The 22,751-nt window shown below is 40.3% G+C and overlaps 1 protein-coding gene across 1 annotated transcript; it reads right to left on the bottom strand.

Moving 5' to 3' along the window:
- Positions 1-970: 970 nt before the first annotated feature.
- LOC139456253 (vacuole membrane protein 1-like) lies at positions 971-22,043 on the bottom strand. The gene is made up of 12 exons (XM_071237869.1): positions 21,865-22,043; positions 15,806-16,056; positions 14,203-14,293; positions 12,487-12,597; positions 11,822-11,901; positions 10,499-10,580; positions 8,935-9,075; positions 8,409-8,489; positions 6,921-7,037; positions 5,033-5,094; positions 3,257-3,359; positions 971-2,777 (listed from the first exon to the last, which is right to left on the bottom strand). Exons 1-12 carry the CDS (start codon positions 21,964-21,966, stop codon positions 2,619-2,621), a joined length of 1,380 nt encoding a protein of 459 aa, XP_071093970.1. The 5' UTR covers positions 21,967-22,043; the 3' UTR covers positions 971-2,618.
- Positions 22,044-22,751: the final 708 nt, after the last annotated feature.

Raw genomic sequence — 22,751 nt, 5'->3', positions numbered from 1 at the left:
AAGAATCAATGATTTTGTAGTCACTTTGCACGTGGACTATCATGAAATTTTGGTCAGTGCAATATTATCTATATTATCAGGAATATTTAAATGTTTTTTACTAAATATTTAGTGAGTGAGTTGGGTTTAATGCCGCTTTTAACAATATTCCAGTTATATCACGGCATGTCAGCTTAATGTGGGAGGAAAGCCCCAAGTGATGCAGGTCTCAGACGTTTACCACTTTGGTGAAACCCACGAGCACGGGCATGGTGCTGACAAACCTAGAAACATAATCGGGGCGAAACAGGATTCGAACCCACAATCATAGATTTCTGGCATGCCCAAGGGACACAACTCTGCACAGCAAATCGTGGTGCCTTAGACAACTGGGCCATCCGTGCTCCCACTAAATATTTGGACTTGTTGCGTGGCTAGTAAGGCATGTTGATGACATAGCAGCCCACAACTATGTACTTTCTATCTCATGATCACACCAGGGATGCTATACAACGTTTAACAATTCAAGTTATGGCAGGGCACGACAAATTAACTATACGTGTCAGAAAGGTCTGGTACTTACCTCCCTTGTTATATGCCCTATAGTCCACTGGACAAAAGATGGCATTACAAACAGGGAGGTCTGTTGTAATATGAAAGAATCAGGTGGTCATTAACTTCTTGTGATTTGTGTGCATATCAGATTCAACAGTGTCATCAATAAAGGGTTGTGTGACAGAAGTCCAGACTACAAAAACTTTACAGGAGCTCCCAGCTTGACAAAAGTTGGTGCATCAATGACGATTTAAGTTTTAATTAATTAGTGGGAAAGTATAATTGCTTATACTGTCGGAAGAGTATGATGTTTAGTAGTTTTATACGAGTAGTAATGCATATATACTCCTCAAAAGAAGTTACCGGTAAACAACACCCACTTTTTCATACCACTGTAGTTAATCTGAAAGAATGAGGTGTTTTTTGTTTTTTTGGCGACACTTTTTTTATTTCTTGGTTTACGGATTTCAAACTTATTTCAAAAGTGAATTTAAAAAAGAAAAGAAAAGAAGCCTTTTACTTGAATTTTGTCCTAAAAAGTTAGGTAGGTATGAAACAAAATATTCTAGAGTAACAAAAGCAAAATAATTTTTCAAGAATATTTTATTATATCCCTGGCACTCGGCTTGTGCACAAATGGCAATATAACAATATGGCCGACGATAAAACTGGTCACCATCGCTTTGCGTTGACAAGCGAGAAATATCAGAGTGACTTCCCTTTGGTTTACACTCACGTAGCAAATGAAATCTTTTCTTTATTTTGGAACTTTTTATGTATACTTTAAAGTAAAGATCGGCGGTAATAAAAAGAGGAGTGATTTGTATTTTCATTTTTATTCAACCTTTGGACTTTAAAAGAGCGGCGCATCCGTGAACCAAGTAATAAAAAAAATGTTGCCTTATGCGTAGTATATGAGTTTACTTCTGAGAAGCTTGTTTGGTTTACAAGAGGTTTGCAGTGGCAAGATACGACCTGGGTACATACAATGCACCCTATCAATTATCTTAACTGTTAAATGTTACTTTGTATCCTGTACTTGTATCTTGTTATTTTTGTATATCTATCAAAATTGAAGCAGTTGGAAAATAAACACAAATTCATAAAACTATCATTTTATATTTTGTTCGTAAATTTTGGTTCCGGTGGTCAAATTCGTGAACAGATAAAACATTAAAACTCTTATATTTTATCCCTGTCCTTAAACATGTTAATTCTGCTTACAGAGAGACCCATTTATCCAGACATCAGACCCCATTTATCCAGACATCAGAGAGAAACCTGCCGGATGATATTTACAAATGTGGCCAAGCTATTCCCTGGTTATTGCTGCCATTTTCTATCCTAAAGTGACCCTGTCTACCATTGTGATTGTTGTGGTTACTACACACACCACACAAGGCTTTCACATCACTTTCATGTTACTTTCATGTCACTTTCATTAACTTTCACTAAACAAAAACAGTTAGGGATCATGAATATTTCTTCATAGTGAAAACAGAGTTTTTGTACATGTGTATGGCATACAAAAATATTTCATGACCTCTAACTTTTTTTTACCAGCATAATCAACTATTCCCTTCCATTTCATTTAAAAGAGTGAGTGTGTGAGTGAGTGAGTGAGTTGGGTTTAACGCCGCTTTTAACAGTATTCCAGTTATATCACGGCGTGTCAGCTTAATGTGGGAGAAAAGCCCCAAGTGATGCAGGTCTCAGACATTTACCACTTCGATGAAACCCACGAGTACGGGAATGGTGCTGACAAACCTAGAAACATAATCAGGGCGAACCGGGATTCGAACCCTCATTTAAAAGAAATGGAAAATAAACCCCACTTACAAACAATAGTTCATATTAAAAATTCTGATCTAATAAATAGGTGCTTGAAATTTCATATCAGTGTTCCCGCTTTTCAGATTATAAGACCACTTGAAAGGATCAAATAGGGAAATAGTTTTGATTTATACATTAAGACTTAAACAACAAGCAGTAAAAGATAAATAGTAAATCCACTTTGTGAGAAATTGGTTTCTTAACATTAGTTCATGATTTTTACGGATATAATATGTGTGGTGTGGTGATGTCTACTCCAGGCTGACTTTGGTCTTGTTCATGACTGTGTGTTTAGCCCTGCTGAGTCTCTTGTGGTAACTCTGTGCCATAGAGTTGACTATAGACAACACAAAGTATATCACCATCACAATCACCACCTTCTCGAATATCCATGACAACACGTTGGTGTCCTGCAAAAACAAACAGAAACATGAGACCTATTTTCCATCATGAGCTGTGATTAATTAGGAGATGATAAACATACTGCATTTTCTTGAGTATAGTGCGCACCCAAGTATAATAAGCATTCCCCTCTTCAGTATTTAAAAAAATAATTTTTTTTGAGTATTATATGCAGAAAATAACTACACCGTACCCCATCCAGGTAAACAAACGTTTACATGCATCAACCAAATCAGCGAGCCTGACCACCCGATCCCATTAGTCGCCCCTTACGACAAGCACAGTCGCCTTTTACGGCAAGCATGGGTTGCTGAAGGCCTATTCTACCCTTCATGGGTATGGGTATAGTGCTGACAAAGGGATATAATTGTATGGCCTCCTTAATAATATTTTTCATGTTTATTTATTATTAGTAAAAAACAAAAATATTGCGATTTGATACTGATGATCATGTAGATACTGTGATATAGACACAGCATCAACTCACCGATGGTGCCCCTGTGCCCATCTTGTGATGCAACTTCTGTTTCTGGTGCTCCAACCACTTGGCGAACGGCGTCTGCAGCGACATCCCCACCATTGGTATACTCCTGGGGAACAGAATACACAAATATTACTCCAACGAATTCTCAAAACTATGTATCCCAAGGAAAAATCTCTCTCTCCATAATGAAATACAGTGATCCCTCGCTATAACGCTACCTTTGGGGTCCAAATAATTGATGAGCGTTATAGATGATCAGCGGTTTAACGAAGGTTAAGTCGTAGGTGGTAGATGACCAACAAAACAGTATACATGCTCTGCCTACCTAACACGATCTACGTTGCATGTTTCAGAGTTTCAAAAAAGATTAGAATAGAAGTTATTTATGATTCATAGTGTAAAAAAAGATTAATCGAGTATTAATATGCGCTTTAAAAAAACCCAAAACACATCATATCCCTTCAGCGAATTCAGGTGAATAAACAGGTAAAACAAACTGGGTCAATAAAAATATGAAATTTGATATAAAACATCACAAGACATGATGATTTACCATTTAAAATGTATTTCCTGCTCTCCAAGGCATTGTTTCATATGCAGAGATTAAGATTACCGTGTGTATTTTCTCGTAAACTAAGCCAGAAAAAGCAATCAGCTGTGCACACGTTTCCTCCGTATCTACCAGTGATTTGGTTAAAACGTACCCAATGATACAACCTCAAAGCATTTTGATGCTTATTGGTTACATACTAGTTTGAACACACACACCCCCTCCCCCCTCCACACACACACACACCAAAGTCAGTTTACTCTCTTGCCTCGGGAAGATGAGTGATTATGAGCATCGATCAACACCATCGGGGTACAATAACACATAGTCAACCGATTTTCGGAGTCTGACCATGTAATCCATTAAGTTGCCTCTACAACCTGCATAGGATACTGGGGTCCAATTCTAATCCATAGTCATATGGTCTTCATGTTTAATGGGATCATGACACAAGTGGGAGTGTTGTCCTGTTTACTGGGATCATGAACCTGTAGACACATGGTCGTCGTGTTTACTGGGATCATGAACTCGTAGTCACATGGTCGTCATGTTTACTGGGATCATGAACCCGTAGTCACATGGTCGTCGTGTTTACTGGGATCATGAACCCGTAGTCGCATGGTCGTCGTGTTTACTGGGATCATGAACCCGTAGTCACATGGTCGTCATGTTTACTGGGATCATGACACAAGTGGGAGTGTTGTCCTGTTTACTGGGATCATGAACCCGTAGTCGCATGGTCGTCGTGTTTACTGGGAACATGAACCCATAGTCACATGGTCGTCGTGTTTACTGGGATCATGAACCCGTAGTCACATGGTCGTCATGTTTACTGGGATCATGAACCCGTAGTCACATGGTCGTCATGTTTACTGGGATCATGGTACAAGTGGGAGGGTCTTCATGTTCACTGGGATCATGAACCCGTAGTCACATGGTTGTCATGTTTACTGGGATCATGAACCGGTAGTCACATGGTCGTCATGTTTACTGGGATCATGAACCCCTAGTCACATGGTCGTGGTGTTTACTGGGATCATGATACAAGTCGGAGGGTCGCTGTGTTTACTGGGATCATGAACCCGTAGTCACATGGTCGTCGTGCTTACTGGGATCATGAACATGTAGTCACAAGGTCGTCATGTTTACTGAGTAATGAACCCGTAGTCATATAGTTGTCATGTTTACTGGGATCATTATACAAGTGCGAGAGACAATGAAATACTCACCCTAATAATCTCACTATACTTTCCACATGTTGTTTGCTAAACAGGAAAATAACAAATAATTTCTGAAACAGAAAACACACACATTACATTAAGTATAAGTATAACAAAAAGCCACAACATTTGTAAAGGAGTTTTGGGGGGCAACTCAATAAGCCCTTGTTCCATCTAGATATATGCATATTCATTGCTATATAGCTAAAATGGATAGAAATATCATTAAACAGCCTGTATGTTATCAGAAATGAGCAGGCCACTGTAACTTGATAATGCTCTCATTTTGCTTGACGACGGGCCATTATCACGCCCATTGTTAGGTGACGTCATAGGTGAGTGAGTGAGTTGGGTTTAACGCCGCTTTTAACAGTATTCCAGTTATATCACGGCGTGTCAGCTTAATGTGGGAGGAAAGCCCGAAGTGATGCAGGTCTCAGACGTTTACCACTTCGGTGAAACCAACGAGCACCGGTATGGTGCTGACAAACCTAGAAACATAATTGGGGCGAACCGATTCGAACCCACAATCATAGGTTTCTGGTGTGCCCAAGGGACGCAACTCTGCACAGCGAATCACGGCGCCTTAGACAACTGGACGTCATAGGGATAGGGATAGGTGACGTCATGTACAATAGTGACCTCATCTGGTTTGTTCTATGACGTTTTTATATTTGTTAAGGTGGGTCAGTGACATTCGTGTTGATTGCAGTAAATGTTTCAAAACTGATATTGTTGTTTCTTTTCATTCGATAACAAATTCCATTCATTTTAGCTACAATAACGGTAAAGCTATTTTTCAGGGCATTATCATTTACAGAAGCCCTTCGGCGGGCAGTTAATGGAAGACCTCAGGCTTCTGCAAATGATAATGCCCTGAAAAATAGTGTTACCCAGGCCTCAAATTTCAATTCAACAGTCTAATTCAGAGGTAGCCAAATGACTACCTTGAAAAATATATTGTGGCGACACAAAAATAAACATGTCTGCTACTAATTGTACTCGCAAAACATTCCTCCTAAAGTCAACAATGAACCGTAATACATAAATATTAGTATTTTATTTCAGTTGACAATGCTCATTAGCTAAGCAAGGATATAGCTATATAATCTAGTAACATAAATTGCATCAATGTTCGAGTCACAAATAACAAAACCCAAGTTTCCAGTATAATACAATTCCAAAACTGGCGCTATGATTTGATCAAAGATAATTAAATATGCTTTTGGCTACCTACACTATTGGCTTGATTTCTTAACCTTAAATATACCTGTACCCATATGGCTACTTGGTAAAAACTTTGAGGCCTATCAATTAGGGGCAAAGCATGGGTTGCTGAAGACCAATTCTCACCAGGATCTTCACAGGGAACAAGCATGTGTTGCTGAAGACCAATTCTAACCCGGATCTTCACAGGGAACAAGCATAGGTTGTAAAGACCAATTCTAACCCGGATCTTCACAGAGAACATGCATGGGTTGTAAAGACCAATTCTAACCCGGATCTTCACAGGGGACAAGCATGGGTTGCTGAAGACCAATTTTAACCCGGATCTTCACAGGGGACAAGCATGGGTTGTAAAGACCAATTCTAACCCGGATCTTCACAGGGGACAAGCATGGGTTGCTGAAGACCAATTCTAACCCGGATCTTCACAGGGAACAAGCATGGGTTGCCTGTAAATTTTCTAGCCGGAGCCAGTGAAACCAGTGGATGGTAGCAACTATCCACATGTCTTACCACAAGCACATAAACACATACTGGACATATCTCTTGATCAGGAATACCCACACTGGACCTATATGCAATTTTGTGATTGCTCTCCCACTATTAAACACTTACCCTACCTTAAAGTGTTGTATATGATTACTGTCCCTGTTACGAGAACAAATCTTACCTGTATATGCATTTTAATAATGGCTTTCCCTATAAGTGTTGCCCCAAAGAATGTCCAGAATGGAATGAGGAAATGACCGCAGGTGATGCCTGCCAGGTCAAACAGCGGATTTGGGATCTGGAACACAAAACAGGCCTGGTTCAGATGGAGAAAACCTTACCATGTTTCATACAGAAATGTCAGCATAACATTCAAGGACTTCTCAATTTTAAATGCTTACTTCCTTGACTTTAATGTTTGTTTATCATCAAGGTTAGGACAGCCTCCGTGGTCAAGTGGTAGAGCGTCCGCCCAGAGAGCGGAAGGTCTCGGCCGCGTCATAACGTAAGACGTTAAGATGGTACTTGTTACTGTCTGGCACTCGGCATTAAGTGGCTAAAACAAGGACTGGTCGGCTCGGAGTCAGTATACTGTGTCTGAGTGGGGTATTCATGTTAAACTGCGGCATGGTATCTCAGTGAGCTAGCGCTATAAATCGGCATCAGTCCGGACTAGTACAAGCAGCCACACAAACACATCCAAGTACATGCACGTCGCTATATAAGTGCAATAATCTTGGACGCGACGTTAAACCCCATTTCACCTCACCTCACCATCAAGGTTAGACCCAGGCCACTAACGCTGTCATTTCCAAATGAAATTTACCAAAATCAAATACTCAATAAAACCTTTAATTGTGACACCACAATTATCAGTGTTCCTGTTTACCGGTAATTACCAGTTTTTTACCAGTAAAATTAGGCTTGGAGCGGTAATTCTTGTGACTGCCAGTCCCTGTGGACCGGCAAATCAGGTATCTTGTAAAACTTTGTTGTTAAACAAAAAACATCATCAAAAGTCAAAAAAAATAATTTCGGATGAGGGCAGTTTGTCTGTTATCATCAGGATTTCCCGTTGTCTATTTTTAGTGCAAGAAATAATTTTGCTTCGAGGTTCAATATCTATTTGTAGTGACTTAGTCTTGAATCAAAGTGAAATATTCAGAAAAAAAGAGGACACCGTGATCGAACTTTGTGTGAATAACGTGTAGATCTAAATACGTTGCTTCAGAAATGACGTCACTGAATTTGTCAGTCATGTAGTACACTGCATTGAAAATGACGTTGAAAATATTAAAACCAGGTAATTTTCAGGTCTTTGAAAGGCATTTAGAAGTGATTCACATAAGGAAGAGAATATATGGACGTCAACTTCTTTATTATGAGGAACACACTGTTTCAGAGTATATGCTTACTCCTTCATCCATGTGTTCCCCATAATAATGTAGTTGACATCCATATATTCTCTTCCTCAGGTAATTTTCATGCAATTTTTATTTGTTCAAAGTCGGTACTGAGAAAAATTGTGTGGGACAGGTACTCTTCTAGTCTGAATGATCTTGAACACTGAATGATGTTTACCTTCTAATTAGGACAACATTCATCATCATGGATGAACAAATAAGAACTAATCTAATAGTTACCATGGTGATTAGTGCTATATACTTACCGAAGCACAGGCTAAAATCCCAAAGAAGCCAACTCTCTGTACGAGATTGTGAACTGATAACTTAGCTTTCTCCATGAATCCCTGAAACAAATGTGGTCAGTCCTTAGCCATATTATTATATTGTTTATGATGACAATTTCATACAGATCCAACTTCTCATACAAGTCATTAATATAATTTCCAGGTACAATTTTCTTACTACAGGTGACAGAGAATCCACCATTGAGACCCAATGTGATCTATCTTTCTTCATATAATCACAAATTATTCCATAAAAATAATACTGAAAGAACAATGCTGCTTGAAGCGTTAAAGAATGACTTATCATAGTGGTTGTTTTTTAAAATAATATTGAAATCTGTTAACTGGCTTATCATGCTTACCAGGAAGAAATTAAAACAATTCTTTCTAGTCCAAGTGTATTCAAGTTTTGGATAGAGCGGTCCGGTCCACCCTAAAACTAACTTCTTGTTAATATCAACGCATCCTCCTAATGCTGGTCTCCAAACATCACTAAGGGACTCACCAATTCATCTGGGTTTGCTTGTTTCTCATGAATCAACTCCTCGATCTCCTCGAACTCATCCTCCTCCAGGTCGGCCCCGGACAATCTGGCTGCTCTCGCCATGAAGTAGGGAGGCAACTCTCCAATAGCAGTACCCGCTCCCTGAAACAACCAACATGGATTAGCAATTCTCAATACAGGGAAGCGCTGTTAACTTAGAATGTACTGGTTCCTTGTGAAACCTTCTGATAAATAACGTCCTGCGTCAATAAATCGTATCCCTGTGACTTTATATGATTGTTAGCAAAAGTAGTTGCTAGAAGGCAGGGTTTCCAGACTACCATGGTCCAATATGGTGCTGACTAACAGGGTTCAGACAAACAGGGTCATAACTAACAGGGTTCAGACAAACAGGGTCATGACTAACAGGGTTCAGACTAACAGAGTCCGGACAAACAGGGTCCTGACTAACAGGGTGTTGTCTAACAGGGTGCTGACTAACAGGGTGCTGACTAACAGGGTGCTGACTAACAGGGTCCAGACTGACAGGGTTCAGACGAACAGGGTGCTGACTAACAGGGTGTTGTCTAACAGGGTGTTGTCTAACAGGGTGCTGACTAACAGGGTGCTGACTAACAGGGTGCTGACTAACAGGGTGCTGACTAACAGGGTGCTGACTAACAGGGTGTTGTCTAACAGGGTGCTGACTAACAGGGTGCTGACTAACAGGGTGCTGTCTAACAGGGTGCTGACTAACAGGGTGTTGTCTAACAGGGTGCTGACTAACAGGGTGCTGACTAACAGGGTGCTGACTAACAGGGTGCTGACTAACAGGGTTCAGACTAACAGGGTTCAGACTATCAGGGTGCTGACTAACAGGGTGTTGTCTAACAGGGTGCTGACTAACAGGGTGCTGACTAACAGGGTTCAGACTAACATGTTACTGACAAAACGTTCAAACTGACAGGTTCACACTGACAGGGTTAAGACTAAAAGGGTCCAGACTGACAGGGTCCTGACTGTTAGGGTTCAGACTGACAGATGTGCTTGCTGTTTAACGCCACTGAGCAATATTCCAGCTATATGATGGCGGTCTGTAAATAATCAAGGACCAGACAATCAAGTGATTGACAACATAAGCATCGATGTACCCAATTGCGATGCAATGGCATGCATCAACCAAGTCAGCAAGCCTGACCACCTTACTGCAAGCATGGGCTGCTGAAGACCTACTCTCACTCTAGTCTTCATGGGTACAGACTGACAGGGTTCAGACTGACAGGGTTCAGACTGACAGGGTTCAGACTGGCAGGGTTCAGACTGACAGGGTACAAACTAACAGCTGTTTAATGGCACATTCAGCAATATTCAAGCTATGACAGCAGCCAGTAAATTATCTGGATCAGATAATCCTGTGTTTGACACCATGAGCATCGATCTACGCAATATGGATATGACGTCAGCGAGCCTGACCACCTGATCTTGTAAGTTGCCTCTTACGACAAGCACAGGATGCAGAAGACCAAATCGAACCCGGATAATCACGGGTGCAGCCATGGACATGATGGATGTAGAGATCACTGACCCACATGACAGCTTCTATCCTGACTTTGCTCATGATGGTCCAGAGTGTCATGTACTCCTCCTCCTGTTCCGGACAGATGATCCTGGGAAGGAAACAGAGCTGTGTTGAGAACTGACTTCAACATGGTTTGCTTTTATGGAGGTATAAACCTAAAACCACTCGTAGTCAACTCTCACATAAATAAAAACAATAGTAACATTAAACCGGTGTTCCGGTAATTACCAGTTTTTTACCGGTATAATTAGGCTTGGACTGGTAATTCATGTGACTGCCAGTCCCTCTGAACTGGCAAATAAAGTACCTTGTAAATCTTTGTTGTTGAACAAAACATTGGCGATATTCATATAAGTACATTTTTTGAATGAAGTCAGCTTGTCTGTTACAATCAGTGTTTCCCCTTGACTATTTTTATTGGAAGGAAATAACATTTTGCTTTGCTTCGAGGTTAAATATCCATTTGTAGCAACTTTGTCTTGAAATATTAAAGAAAGGAGAACATTGTGACTGAAGTTTGTGTGAATGATGTATAGATCAAATATTGGGAATTGACAGTTTTCTTTGGGTATTCAATGTACTTTCACTCTCTTGGGTCCAGAATATTGGGTATTGACACTTTTCTTTGGGTATTCAATGTACTTTCACTATCTTGGGTCCAGAATATTGGGTATTGACAGTTGTCTTTGGGTATTGAATGGACTTTCACTCTCTTTTGTCCAATCTACTGTTAATTGTGGTCTTTAGGAAATACAGCCACGCAAGCTTAGTAATAGCTCAGTGTTGTTATACTTATAATTGTTTTCTTAAGAAAGATATTATTGTGAATTTTATGCAGGCATCTAAAAAGTTAATTGGGCAATTGTGACTTACGCAAATACACAGCGATTCTGGAGCTCAGGCTCCTTGTCCTAACCCCAATGTTAAAAAAATTAAGGGGCACCTAGCTTGACATGTTATAACAGCCAGCCTGAAGGACCTCATAATTTGAACACTGCTACCATGGACATGACATACCCACCAAAGAAACGAAAAGAAGCTAAATAAAAAAGTAATTCCGGGACATTTTAAACATATTGGCAACTAGTAATTATCTCCACTGATAGATCTGACTAAGAAAACCCCCATAAACATGATACTGTTTATAAAGTAATGAAGTATACATGGGGTAAATAGGCTCTAGTATCATTGGCATGTTTACCGTCTTTTTGCGATATCTTCTTACAAAAGTCACCTTTAACCGAATCAATAATGTTATAATTGTTCACAATATGTCAATCATGTCATGAGACACATCTGGAGTTGTGGCAGTGTTAGACAGGCACTCACGAGTTTGGGTAGGGCGGTTCAGGAAAGTCCACAGACATACACTCAAAAGCAGCAAGCGTCACGGACGCTATGTGTGGACCCTGGAATAATAAACACTCAATAAACATACCATGAAAGGAGGTTAGATGAAATGGGGCTAAACCTTATGTTCTATATATTTGACGATGTGTATGCATGTGTGTGTGGTTGCTTGTACTAGTCTAGATGAATGCCTCTTCCATAGTGCTAGCCCACTGAGATACCATGCTGCAGTTTAACATGGATACCCCACTCAGACACAGTATGTTGACTTTTGTCAGTCCTTGTTTTAGCCCCTTAATGCCAAGCAATAGACAGGGTAACAAGAAGTTCCATCTTTTAACATCCTATTTATGACTTCACTGAGGTTTGAACCACCTTCTACACTCACGGCAGATGCTCCATCCTCTTTACCATAAAGACAGTCAGATTTATCAGATTTGATTTTTTTTTTTTATTTTAAAAAATCTATAGGGTTGGTGGTCAAGAAATAATTTTGATATTTTTTATGTGATATTTTGATCAAGTCTAGGATGAAATCATGAAGACTTATTCATATTTCAACCTGAATCAAACAACAAATTTCCATTATTTCATTTAGAAGAAAACAAGAGGAAGTCTGACTATGGGTACCATGTTGTACTGACCAGATAGAGGAGGAATGTGTGAAGCCCTGTGCCCAGACCAACTGATGAGAGAATACCCAGGCCCATCCAGTAGCCACACCACAGCAGGTGCTTCCTTATAAACATCACCATCTACAACACAAGGAGAGAGGTATAACATGGCATCAGTCAGTGAGAGATGAGAGAATACCCAGGCCCATCCAGTAGCCACACCACAGCAGGTGCTTCCTTATAAACATCACCATCTACAAAACAAGGAGAGAGGTATTACATGAGGGTGTTAGACTGATTTTTCTCCTAATTAAAACAGTATTTCAGTAACATCATGGCATATAAGTGAGAAAAACTTAAAGTGATGCAGGTCTTAGACTCAGGACGGGATCTAAGGAGTCGCACCCACAAACACAAGTATGGAGCTCACAGATTACTGCGGGATCAAAGGAGTCGCACCCACAAACACAAGTATGGAGCTCACAGATTACAGCGGGTTCTATGGAGCCGAACCCACAAACACAAGTATGGAGCTCACAGACTACAGCAGGACCTATGGAGCCAAACCAACAAACACAAGTATGGAGCTCACAGACTACAGCGGGATCTACGGAGTCGCACCCACAAACACAAGTATGGAGCTCACAGATTACAGCGGGATCTACGGAGTCGAACCCACAAATACAAGTATGGTGCTCACAGATTACAGCGGGATCTACGGAGTCGCACCCACAAACACAAGTATTGAGCTCACAGATTACAGCGGGATCTAAGGAGTCGCACCCATAAACACAAGTATGGAGCTCACAGATTACAGCGGGTTCTATGGAGTCGCACCCACAAACACAAGTATGGAGCTCACAGACTACAGCAGGACCTATGGAGCCAAACCAACAAACACAAGTATGGAGCTCACAGACTACAGCGGGATCTACGGAGTCGCACCCACAAACACAAGTATTGAGCTCACAGATTACAGCGGGATCTACGGAGTCGAACCCACAAATACAAGTATGGTGCTCACAGATTACAGCGGGATCTACGGAGTCGAACCCACAAACACAAGTATGGTGCTCACAGATTACAGCGGGATCTACGGAGTCGCACCCACAAACACAAGTATTGAGCTCACAGATTACAGCGGGATCTAAGGAGTTGCACCCACAAAAACAAGAATGGTGCTCACGGATTACAGCGGGATCTACGGAGTCGCACCCACAAACACAAGAATGGAGCTCACAGATTACAGCGGGATCTAAGGAGTCGCACCCACAAACACAAGTATGGTGCAAGACAGAACAAGGATAATAAGAGTGTGATATAAGGATCTGAACCCACAATCAGCTGCTCCTTGCAGGGACACAACATAGCAACAGGGTGTGATTTGCCATTGACAAGACTGCACTGGTGCAGGTTAAAATCGGCTTGTGCGGCCTTAGTATATACGCAGACTGTGAAGACGGTGAAATATTCCACAAACAGGCAAATAAATATCACTTGCTTCAAAATTTATACCATGTGTACAAGTTCTAAACATACTGAAATATTTCTTTGACTCTACACGACATTCATGTTTACATCCTGTTGATGTACACTACAGATCTTCGTTATCTACACATATAACTTTCCAGTAGAGTATGTGGTGCAGCCAGCTTGTCTGGTGTGCAGTCAGTTGTTAAGGCAGTCTGCACTAGATGCAGTGGAGAAAAAAGACGAAAACGCACCCTGATTTGACAATGCACTTACTGGTTGGTGAGCTCCCTCTACGTTATAGAGAATGGTGAGGATAGCAGTCAGTACCAGCACAGCCAGGACGGTCCTCTTCCTCCTCCACAACCTGGAAAAGTGAGTGAGTGAGTGAGTGAGTGAGTGAGTGAGTGAGTGAGTGAGTGAGTGAGTGAGTGAGTTGGGTTTAACGGCGGTTTGAACAGTATTCCAGTTATATCATGGCGTGTCAGCTTAATGTGGAAGGAAAGCCCAAGTGATGCAGGTCTCAGACGTTTACTACTTTGGTGAAACCCATGAGCATGGGTATGATGCTGAGTCTGGAAACATAATCGGGGCGAACTGGGATTCGAACCCATGATCATAGGTTTCTGGCACACGCAAGGGACGCAACTCTTCACTCGTGCCCCCTGATGCACCAGATGTCGGGCAGGTTGGTTGGTTGGTTTGTTGTTTACCGCCTCACTAAGCAATATTACAGCTATGTGACGGCGGTCTGTAAATAATCGAGTCTGGACTAGACAATCCAGTGATTAATGTCATGAGCATCGATCCATGCAATTGGGATCGGTGACATGCATCAACCAAGTCAGCGAGCCTGACCACCCGATCCTGTTAGTCGCCTTTTACGACAAGCATAGTCACCTCTTACGGCAAGCATGGGTTGCTGAACACCTATTCTATCCCGGAAACTTCACGGGTCGATGTCAGGCAGGCTAGTTCAGGCTTTCAGATGCATTGTGTGAGCAGGGTCATGCCCAATGTGTGGCTGTTAAAGCTGCCAGTAGCATCAAATAGATATAAGATACTGCGAATCCATTCTAGATGATTTACTACATGTAGACAAGCATGGGGTACAGGGGGCCTATTCTGCCTTGCATTAATGATCGATGAGGTGAGGTGAAATGGGGTTTAACATCGTGTCCCAAGATTTATGCACTTATTTAGCGACGTGCATGCACGTGTGTGTGTGTGTGTGTGGCTGCTTGTGAAGGTCCAGACTGATGCCGATTTATAGTGCTAGCTCACAGAGATACCATGCCGCAGTTTAACATGAATACTCCACTCAGACACAGTATACTGACTCCGAGCCGACCAGTCCTTGTTTTAGCCCTTTAATGCTGAGTGCCAGACAGGGTAACAACAAGTACCACGTGTTACCGTCTTTTGGTATAACGCGGCCGGGGATCTAACCCCGGACTTTCCGCTCTCCGGGGGGATGCTCTACCACAAGACCACAGAGGCGGTCCTGTAAATCAGTGGAAGGGAATTGAACAATATCAGATCATCGCTATTCCTGGCAATTCCCTTGTTTTGACTTTGCCGATCCGGAATTCCGATTCATATGCATGCAGAAAAAGATCAGCAAGAAGGGGTGCACAATTGGCCCCCCTTAATGCTGAGTGACAGACAGGGTAACAACAAGTACCATCTTAACGTCTTTTGGTATGATGCAGCCAGGGATCGAACCCCGGACCTTCCGCTCTCTAGGCGGACGTTCTACCACTAGACCAAGGAGGCAGTCGGTTGTATGATTGGAAGATAGGTCTAAGGTACTGGGGGCCTACATTACAGACTGATCACACAGTACAGATGTAAAGAATTTAATTATATATTATCTCACCTTAATATCAAAGAATTAATCAGACATCCAGATTCGAAGACAAAATAGAAAAGAGTTAACAAAGGTTTCTTCCATAACACCAGATGTTCCCGTTCTTGTCGTTCTTGTTCCCGTAGCGTCTTCATGTCTGTAGTGGAGTCTGTGGAAGATGTCGGTGTATCTACATCACCGTTTGTATTGCTCTCCGATTTTCTTTGACGTATACGTTTCTTTCCATCTTCCATAGTGCTATGGTTTAGCAATCTTGATATCTGAAGAAAATATTAACATAATGAGCAAATCAAGAAATGGAAGGTTGATGATGACGTAACCATGGCAATTATCATGATTATACTAGATGCAGTTTACACCATGTAAATTGTTCACGTAATCGTGTTTGTGTTTGTTGTGTAATGCCTCACTCAGCAATATTCAAGCTCACTGACATCATGAACAGTGATCTACACAATTTGGATACAATGACTTGCAGTCAACCATGTCGCCAAATCTGACCACCTGGTCCACTTATTCTCATCTTACGACAAGCATGGGTTGCTAGGGGCCAATATTCTAATGTGGCATCCCACAGGTTTCAGATAATAGTGATTAGGTGGGGTCTTGCTCTGCCTTTGTCAACGAGCACTGATTCACACAACACAGGGACCTATATACTGGTATGAATTTCTAAAACTCTTAGGTATTACAAATCATTATTCAGAAGTGAGTGAGTGAGTGAGTGAGTGAGTGAGAGAGCTGGGTTTGACATCGCATTGAACAGTATTCCAGTTATATTCCAACATCTCAACTTCATGTGGGAGGAAAGCACATGTGATGCAGGGCTCAGACATTTACCACTTCGGTGAAACCCACGGATACGGGGCTGACAAACCTCAAAGTGCACGATCATAGGTTAGAATCTACACAAAACTGTTGCTCTTAATTGTAATAAAGAAGTCCATAAATCTTATCCTTACTTAGTACTACAACTTCTAAATGCCTCTCAAAGTAGTAATATTCCAGCTATATGACGGCGGTCTGTAAATAATCGAGTCTGGACCAGACAATCCAGTGATTGACATCATGAGCATCGATCCATGCATTTTGGATACGATGACATGCATCAACCAAGTCAGCGAGTCTGACCACCCAATCCTGTTTGTTGCCTCTTTCGACAAGCATAGTCGCCTTTTACGGTAAGCATGGGTTGCTGAAGACCTACTCTACCCCGGATCTTCACAGAGACAAGCATGGGTTGTTGAAGACCTACTCTACCCCGGATCTTCACGGGTGCAAGCCAGAGTGTACTTTGCACACATATACTAGACAAACACACACATGAACGTGATTAATTAACAGAATTTCAAACAAGCTATTTCTTTACTTAATAGAAAAGCTTTTTTTGAGTTGGCACATTTATCATGTTTATCTTTACACAAACATAGCAGAAATACCCTATAATATATATGGATGCAATTTCATGATCTACTGTTCACGATACATCTCATGTTACTGATTAAACACGTTCAGATAGTTCATGCACATGTAGCCAGAAGAAATACCATATTTTAATGCCTTACTACAAATCTGACTTCCACAAACTTTTTTTGACATTTTGACTTTTCCCAAAAATGACATAGCATGACAGATAAAGTTATTTGAAAGAATTGGCGATCTTTAACTTTTTTTTGAGTAGTACATTTCTAACCATGTAATTTTCCTTCGGCTGTGATTTACATTGTGTTAAAAGATATTAAACCCCTGACCAGGAACAATGATTAGGAAGATGAGCATCCTGTTTAACCTGGAAATGGAAGCGTTTGATTCAAACCTGATTTAGGTCTTCACTCTGTGGTACAATTCAACATACTGATGTCAAACAGCATCACTAAACAGGTCAAACCATGTTGTTGTCGACTTGTGTATCTAGCTATCAACTTGAACTTTGACCTCATCAGCAGCAAGCTGCTGACATGTTATTAAGTGAGCGATGTCCCATATGCACAGCTGTTGATGATGCACGTCACACTTATCATGTTCATAGAGGAGATAGAGGGGCCATGTGTTGAATTCATGAATTCAGTTTATCTGCAGAGATACTATTGTTGGAGGATCATGATGAAGGACCAGAGTTACCATGGTTACTCTGGACTGTGCTTGTTTTAACATATATTTCAACCAAATTATCGTGTAAGTTACGTTATTAAATCCCAGGGATTTACCCTGGAATCTATTTTCATGTCCAGGGGAGTGAGTGAGTGAGTTGGGTTTAACCCCACTTTTAACAGTATTCCAGTTATATCACATATCACGGCGTGTCAGCTTAATGTGGGATGAAAGCCCGAAGTGATGCAGGTCTCAGATGTTTACCACCTTGGTGAAACCCACGAGCACGGGCATGGTGCTGCCAACCTAGAAATATAATCGGGGTGAACCCACAATCATAGGTTTCTGGCTTGCCCAAGGGATGCAACTCTGCACAGCGAATCGCGGCGCCTTAGTCGACTAGGCCACTCGTGCCCCCCAAGCCTAGGGGACTCTCAGCAACATATCTAGGGGTCCAAGGCTGACTACATGCACCATTGCTGTACTTGATTTCCCAGAATTTTACTGATCATTGCACATACTCAGAAGTCTTAAGCCTACAAAAGATTTAAATTTTTAATGTTAAACCGAAGAAAATCCACAACTGACACCTTGAAGTTTTTTAGTCTTACCAGAATAGCAGTGTAAGTTTGTTTGTTTGGGCAGCAATATTCCAGCTATATGACAGCAGTCTGTAAATAGTCGAGCCTGGGCCAGACAATCCAATGATAAACATCATGGGTATCGATCTGCACAATTGGGATACAGTGACGTGCATCAACCAAGTCTGACCACCCGATCCTGTTAGTCATCATGGTGATGTTTTACAAGCTATATACAATTCTAATCCTGTCTGATAAATTTAATTACTTATTCAGCCACTCTTTTTGGAACTCAAAATCATTTAAGTCCAATCTATTTGTATGCATATAGGATACAATATTCTGCCCCCAGTAAAGAACTGATATTCTTCTGACATGCCAAATTAGATTACCTTGTTATTTCATGCTAAGCACATTTGTATGCAGTGATGTAAATTAAAAACACCAAATTAATTTAGGCGTGGTGACTTAGGTTGGTCGATCATTCAGTAACCAAGGAAAGAATTTCTTGTTTGTTCTGTCACTGTCACAAGAACCAAAACAATGCACTGTTACCATGGCAACAAGAACCAGACAAATGTCCTGTCACCATGGTCACAAGAACAAGAATAACGGACTTCACACATTGCACCCGTGTGTGGAATCGAACCAGAGCCTTTGGCATGACAAGCGAACGCTTAAACCAGTAGGCTACTACCCTCATGGTCACAAGAACCATCTTATCACCACGGTTACAAGAGCAAGAATGGTATGTCCTGTCACCATGGTGGCAAGAACCATATAGAACCAATATAGAATACAAGCAATAACAGAGCTCCAGATAACATTTTGAGCAATTGAGTTTTTACTCTAGGGTTTCTATTTTAATTGGGTTATTACATTTTTCATTGGGTAACCAATATTTTTTCACTCATCTATTCATCCCTCTATTGGTTTTTTCCCAAAATTAGTGAACATTTTAAGATCTAAAAAAAATAAAATAATGTTTAGGATGGATATAACTGTTTTAAAAATATAGGCTTGACTCGGAAAGTAAATTAGTTCGCAATTGTGTTTCAGAAATTAGCTCCTTTGTACACATGCTGAAAAAGCTTCATTGGGTATTTACACGAGCTGTTTTTATACATTTGAGTTTTTCATTTAATGCATGCGTTTCTGTACGCAAGTTAATTAAAAGTACCGTAATTGGGTTTTGAATATTGGGGGGGGGGGGGGAATGTTACATAAATACGCTGCTATCTATAGCTCTGCAACAAACATGACACATTAGGTAAATTAGCAGAGACTTACCATGCTAACATGATCAAGTTGGATAAAACTTATAAAATATACGAAGCATAATAAACATGATAAAAACTAACAATTCCTCATGGGCAATTGTAATGAAAAAATGTTAGTAATATTCTTAATTTGAACACCATTTATCACAAGCTGTTTGCATGACAAATCAAAATTGTAATACTATACAAGCAAATGACGAGTAGCAACTTTGAATAGTCAATTGGGTTAGTAGGTTAAAGTTATCAGCATACAAATACCAAAAAAGGATTAAACAAAAAAATTCAAATACCTTTGTGATTGATCAAAGACATTCTGAAATATGACTTTGGGTATTCAAAATATAGACAACATTGACATAACCTAAAAGATTGTTTCAATCCTTATTTTACACATCTAGTCAGTTTTTTAAAACTTTGGGCAAAACATTAACTAAATAAGCAAGTCTGTGACCCCCAACATTATTTTTCACAGTACACGTTTTTCATTTTTACCTTCATATCCTAAGACAATCAGTGTGTGTGCCAAAGGTTTCCCGAAACATAGAATCAAACTTTCATACACATTTGAGCCCACCTCGATGTTTGACTTTTTTAGTCTAAAGCGCTGATAAAAAAGACTGATTCTCATTCATCATTTCATATGAACGCTTCAGACTTTCATCATTTCATATGAACACATCAGACTTTCATCATTTCATATGAATGCATCAGACTTTCATCATTTCATATGAACACATCAGACTTTCATCATTTTACATGAACACATCAGACTTTCATCATTTCATTTGAACGCATCAGACTTTCATCATGTTCATCATTTCATATGAACGCATCAGACTTTCATCATTTCATATGAACACATCAGACTTTCATCATTTCATATGAACGCATCAGACTTTCATCATTTCATATGAACGCATCAGACTTTCATGATTTCATATGAACACATCAGACTTTCATGATTTCATATGAACACATCAGACTTTCATCATTTCATATGAACGCATCAGACTTTCATCATGTTCATACAGACTTCTTACAATGTCTAATAGTTTAATAATTTCAAAAGTAATGATTATTGCATATTAGGGATGAAGATTCTCACGCAATTGTCCTTTGTAATCAGATATATCAACACTCTACGATAAAAGTGTATACATGTTACTTCGAGACCATGTTTCCCTGGGAGGCAAATCCAGTCATTCTCGTCACTGAAACGTTCAATTTGGGACTCCGTAATAAATTCACAGGTGAATTGAATTCGCTGTTTGGAAATATGTCTGATATGAGTTCTAACTGAACCTTGTAACATTGCACCAAAGGCATTAGGGCTGGTGTGTGTGTGTGTGTGTGTGTCTCAATTTAACAACCCCCTATTACCCAAAACTGTCTTCACAATTAGATTCGTCGACATTATTTACATTCAGACAAAAAAGAAGTATTAGCTCGCTAGTCTGGGGCTAGTACAGATTCTCGATTGTTTCAACATTACAATGCCATTTTATCTTTATCTTGTGAAGCATTTGAGTTTTGTTCGAAACCTGTATGTAGAGGGGGGCAACCATGAATGAATTCTGTTATTGTTACAGTTATTATGTAATATCTCACGTAATATCCACCTGATGCAGGTACCCAAGTTACCTGTCCCAGCCCTAAAAGGCATGGTGTGTACCATACACAAGAAAAGATAAGATATCTTGCTGTTATCTAGATAAGGGGGATAAGATAAGATATTGTGCTGTTTTGGCAGAGACCAGTGTCTAAAATCTCTTCATGACATTGTGACATGCTTTAGCTATCAGCCATTTTAATGGCTGTCAGGGTCGCGGCTAAAGTTTATAAATCAACTACTACCTATGGCCCATTTATATATTACTTAATATTAGTTATATCTGATTTTGAAGATTCCCCTCACAACCGACTAATGATTTGTTCATGTCGCTACTCACAGAGCGGCATTACCTTGTAACATTTACATCAGTTTTAATGGCAAATAACATTCACGCCTCGTATTAGTAATGAAATCATAGATAATCGATAAAAGGGTAACAATAGTATAACATCAACCGATCACTCATGCAAACAGAAATGCTTGAACAGGTGACCGGCAACCTACCAACTCGGCCTTACGGCCTTTAGTACTTAATCCCCTCTTCTTTAATTTCTTTCTTAATTCAACCACTGTTAGGTTTCCCAAATTGCCATTGTCCTCCACCATTCTGCTACAACAAATTTATGTTCGTAGTCAGTAAATAAACTAATTTAGTCTACATACTTTGTGTAACGTGTCCTTAGCTTCTTAGAAACCGGAAGTACATCTGACAAGTAGAGCTAGGCCACAAATATTCACGTGGGTTCCGTATCTAGCTGATCCTCACCGCAGGGTCGCTGTGGCATATGGGGAAGGCTCGTGCCACCGATCGGCACATTTGCCGGTAAAAAGTGTCAGTGAGCTGACCCACATCACTGTGTGGTTGTTAATATCCCCTTTCAGCTGTAGCTGTGTTGTGGCGAGACTGTCCTTTATCTGACAGAACGGTGGGTCAGGAGACATAGACTTACACAGGCTTCCCCAAAGCATTGTCAACATATTTTAGTTATTATTGGACTTATTCAAATATATTATACTTGTTCACATATTACATTATTTGTCTAGGTAGTATATATTACGCTGTCCATTCATATAATAATTTTGTTTCGAAAGTAAACCATACTGTAAGAGGAGTTAGGCCAAGAAAGTGTTAACTGTGGGGGTTAATTGTTAAATTGAACTCTTTTCAAATTTTCTTCAAACAGGCAAGAAATCCTGAAATATCACCCTCTCGTCACCTATATTTAAGCACATTTGTGTACACATTTCTGTTTCAGCATGCATGTTCCAGTGTTTTTCGATTGAATTCTTTTATGCGTTGTTAATTTTCATTTCTCCACTCTGGGTCATCCTGAATACGACATTCACACGTTACCTATATTATTTGATCTAGCTTTCAGTCACCGGCGGCC

The sequence above is a fragment of the Haliotis cracherodii genome, unplaced genomic scaffold (genome assembly GCF_022045235.1).
Source record: "Haliotis cracherodii isolate W230 unplaced genomic scaffold, xgHalCrac1.p SCAF_11, whole genome shotgun sequence".
NCBI classification, from domain to species: Eukaryota; Metazoa; Mollusca; class Gastropoda; order Lepetellida; family Haliotidae; genus Haliotis; species Haliotis cracherodii.
The sequence above is the reverse complement of the archived record's forward strand: the minus strand, read 5'-3'. Positions and strand labels throughout refer to the sequence as shown.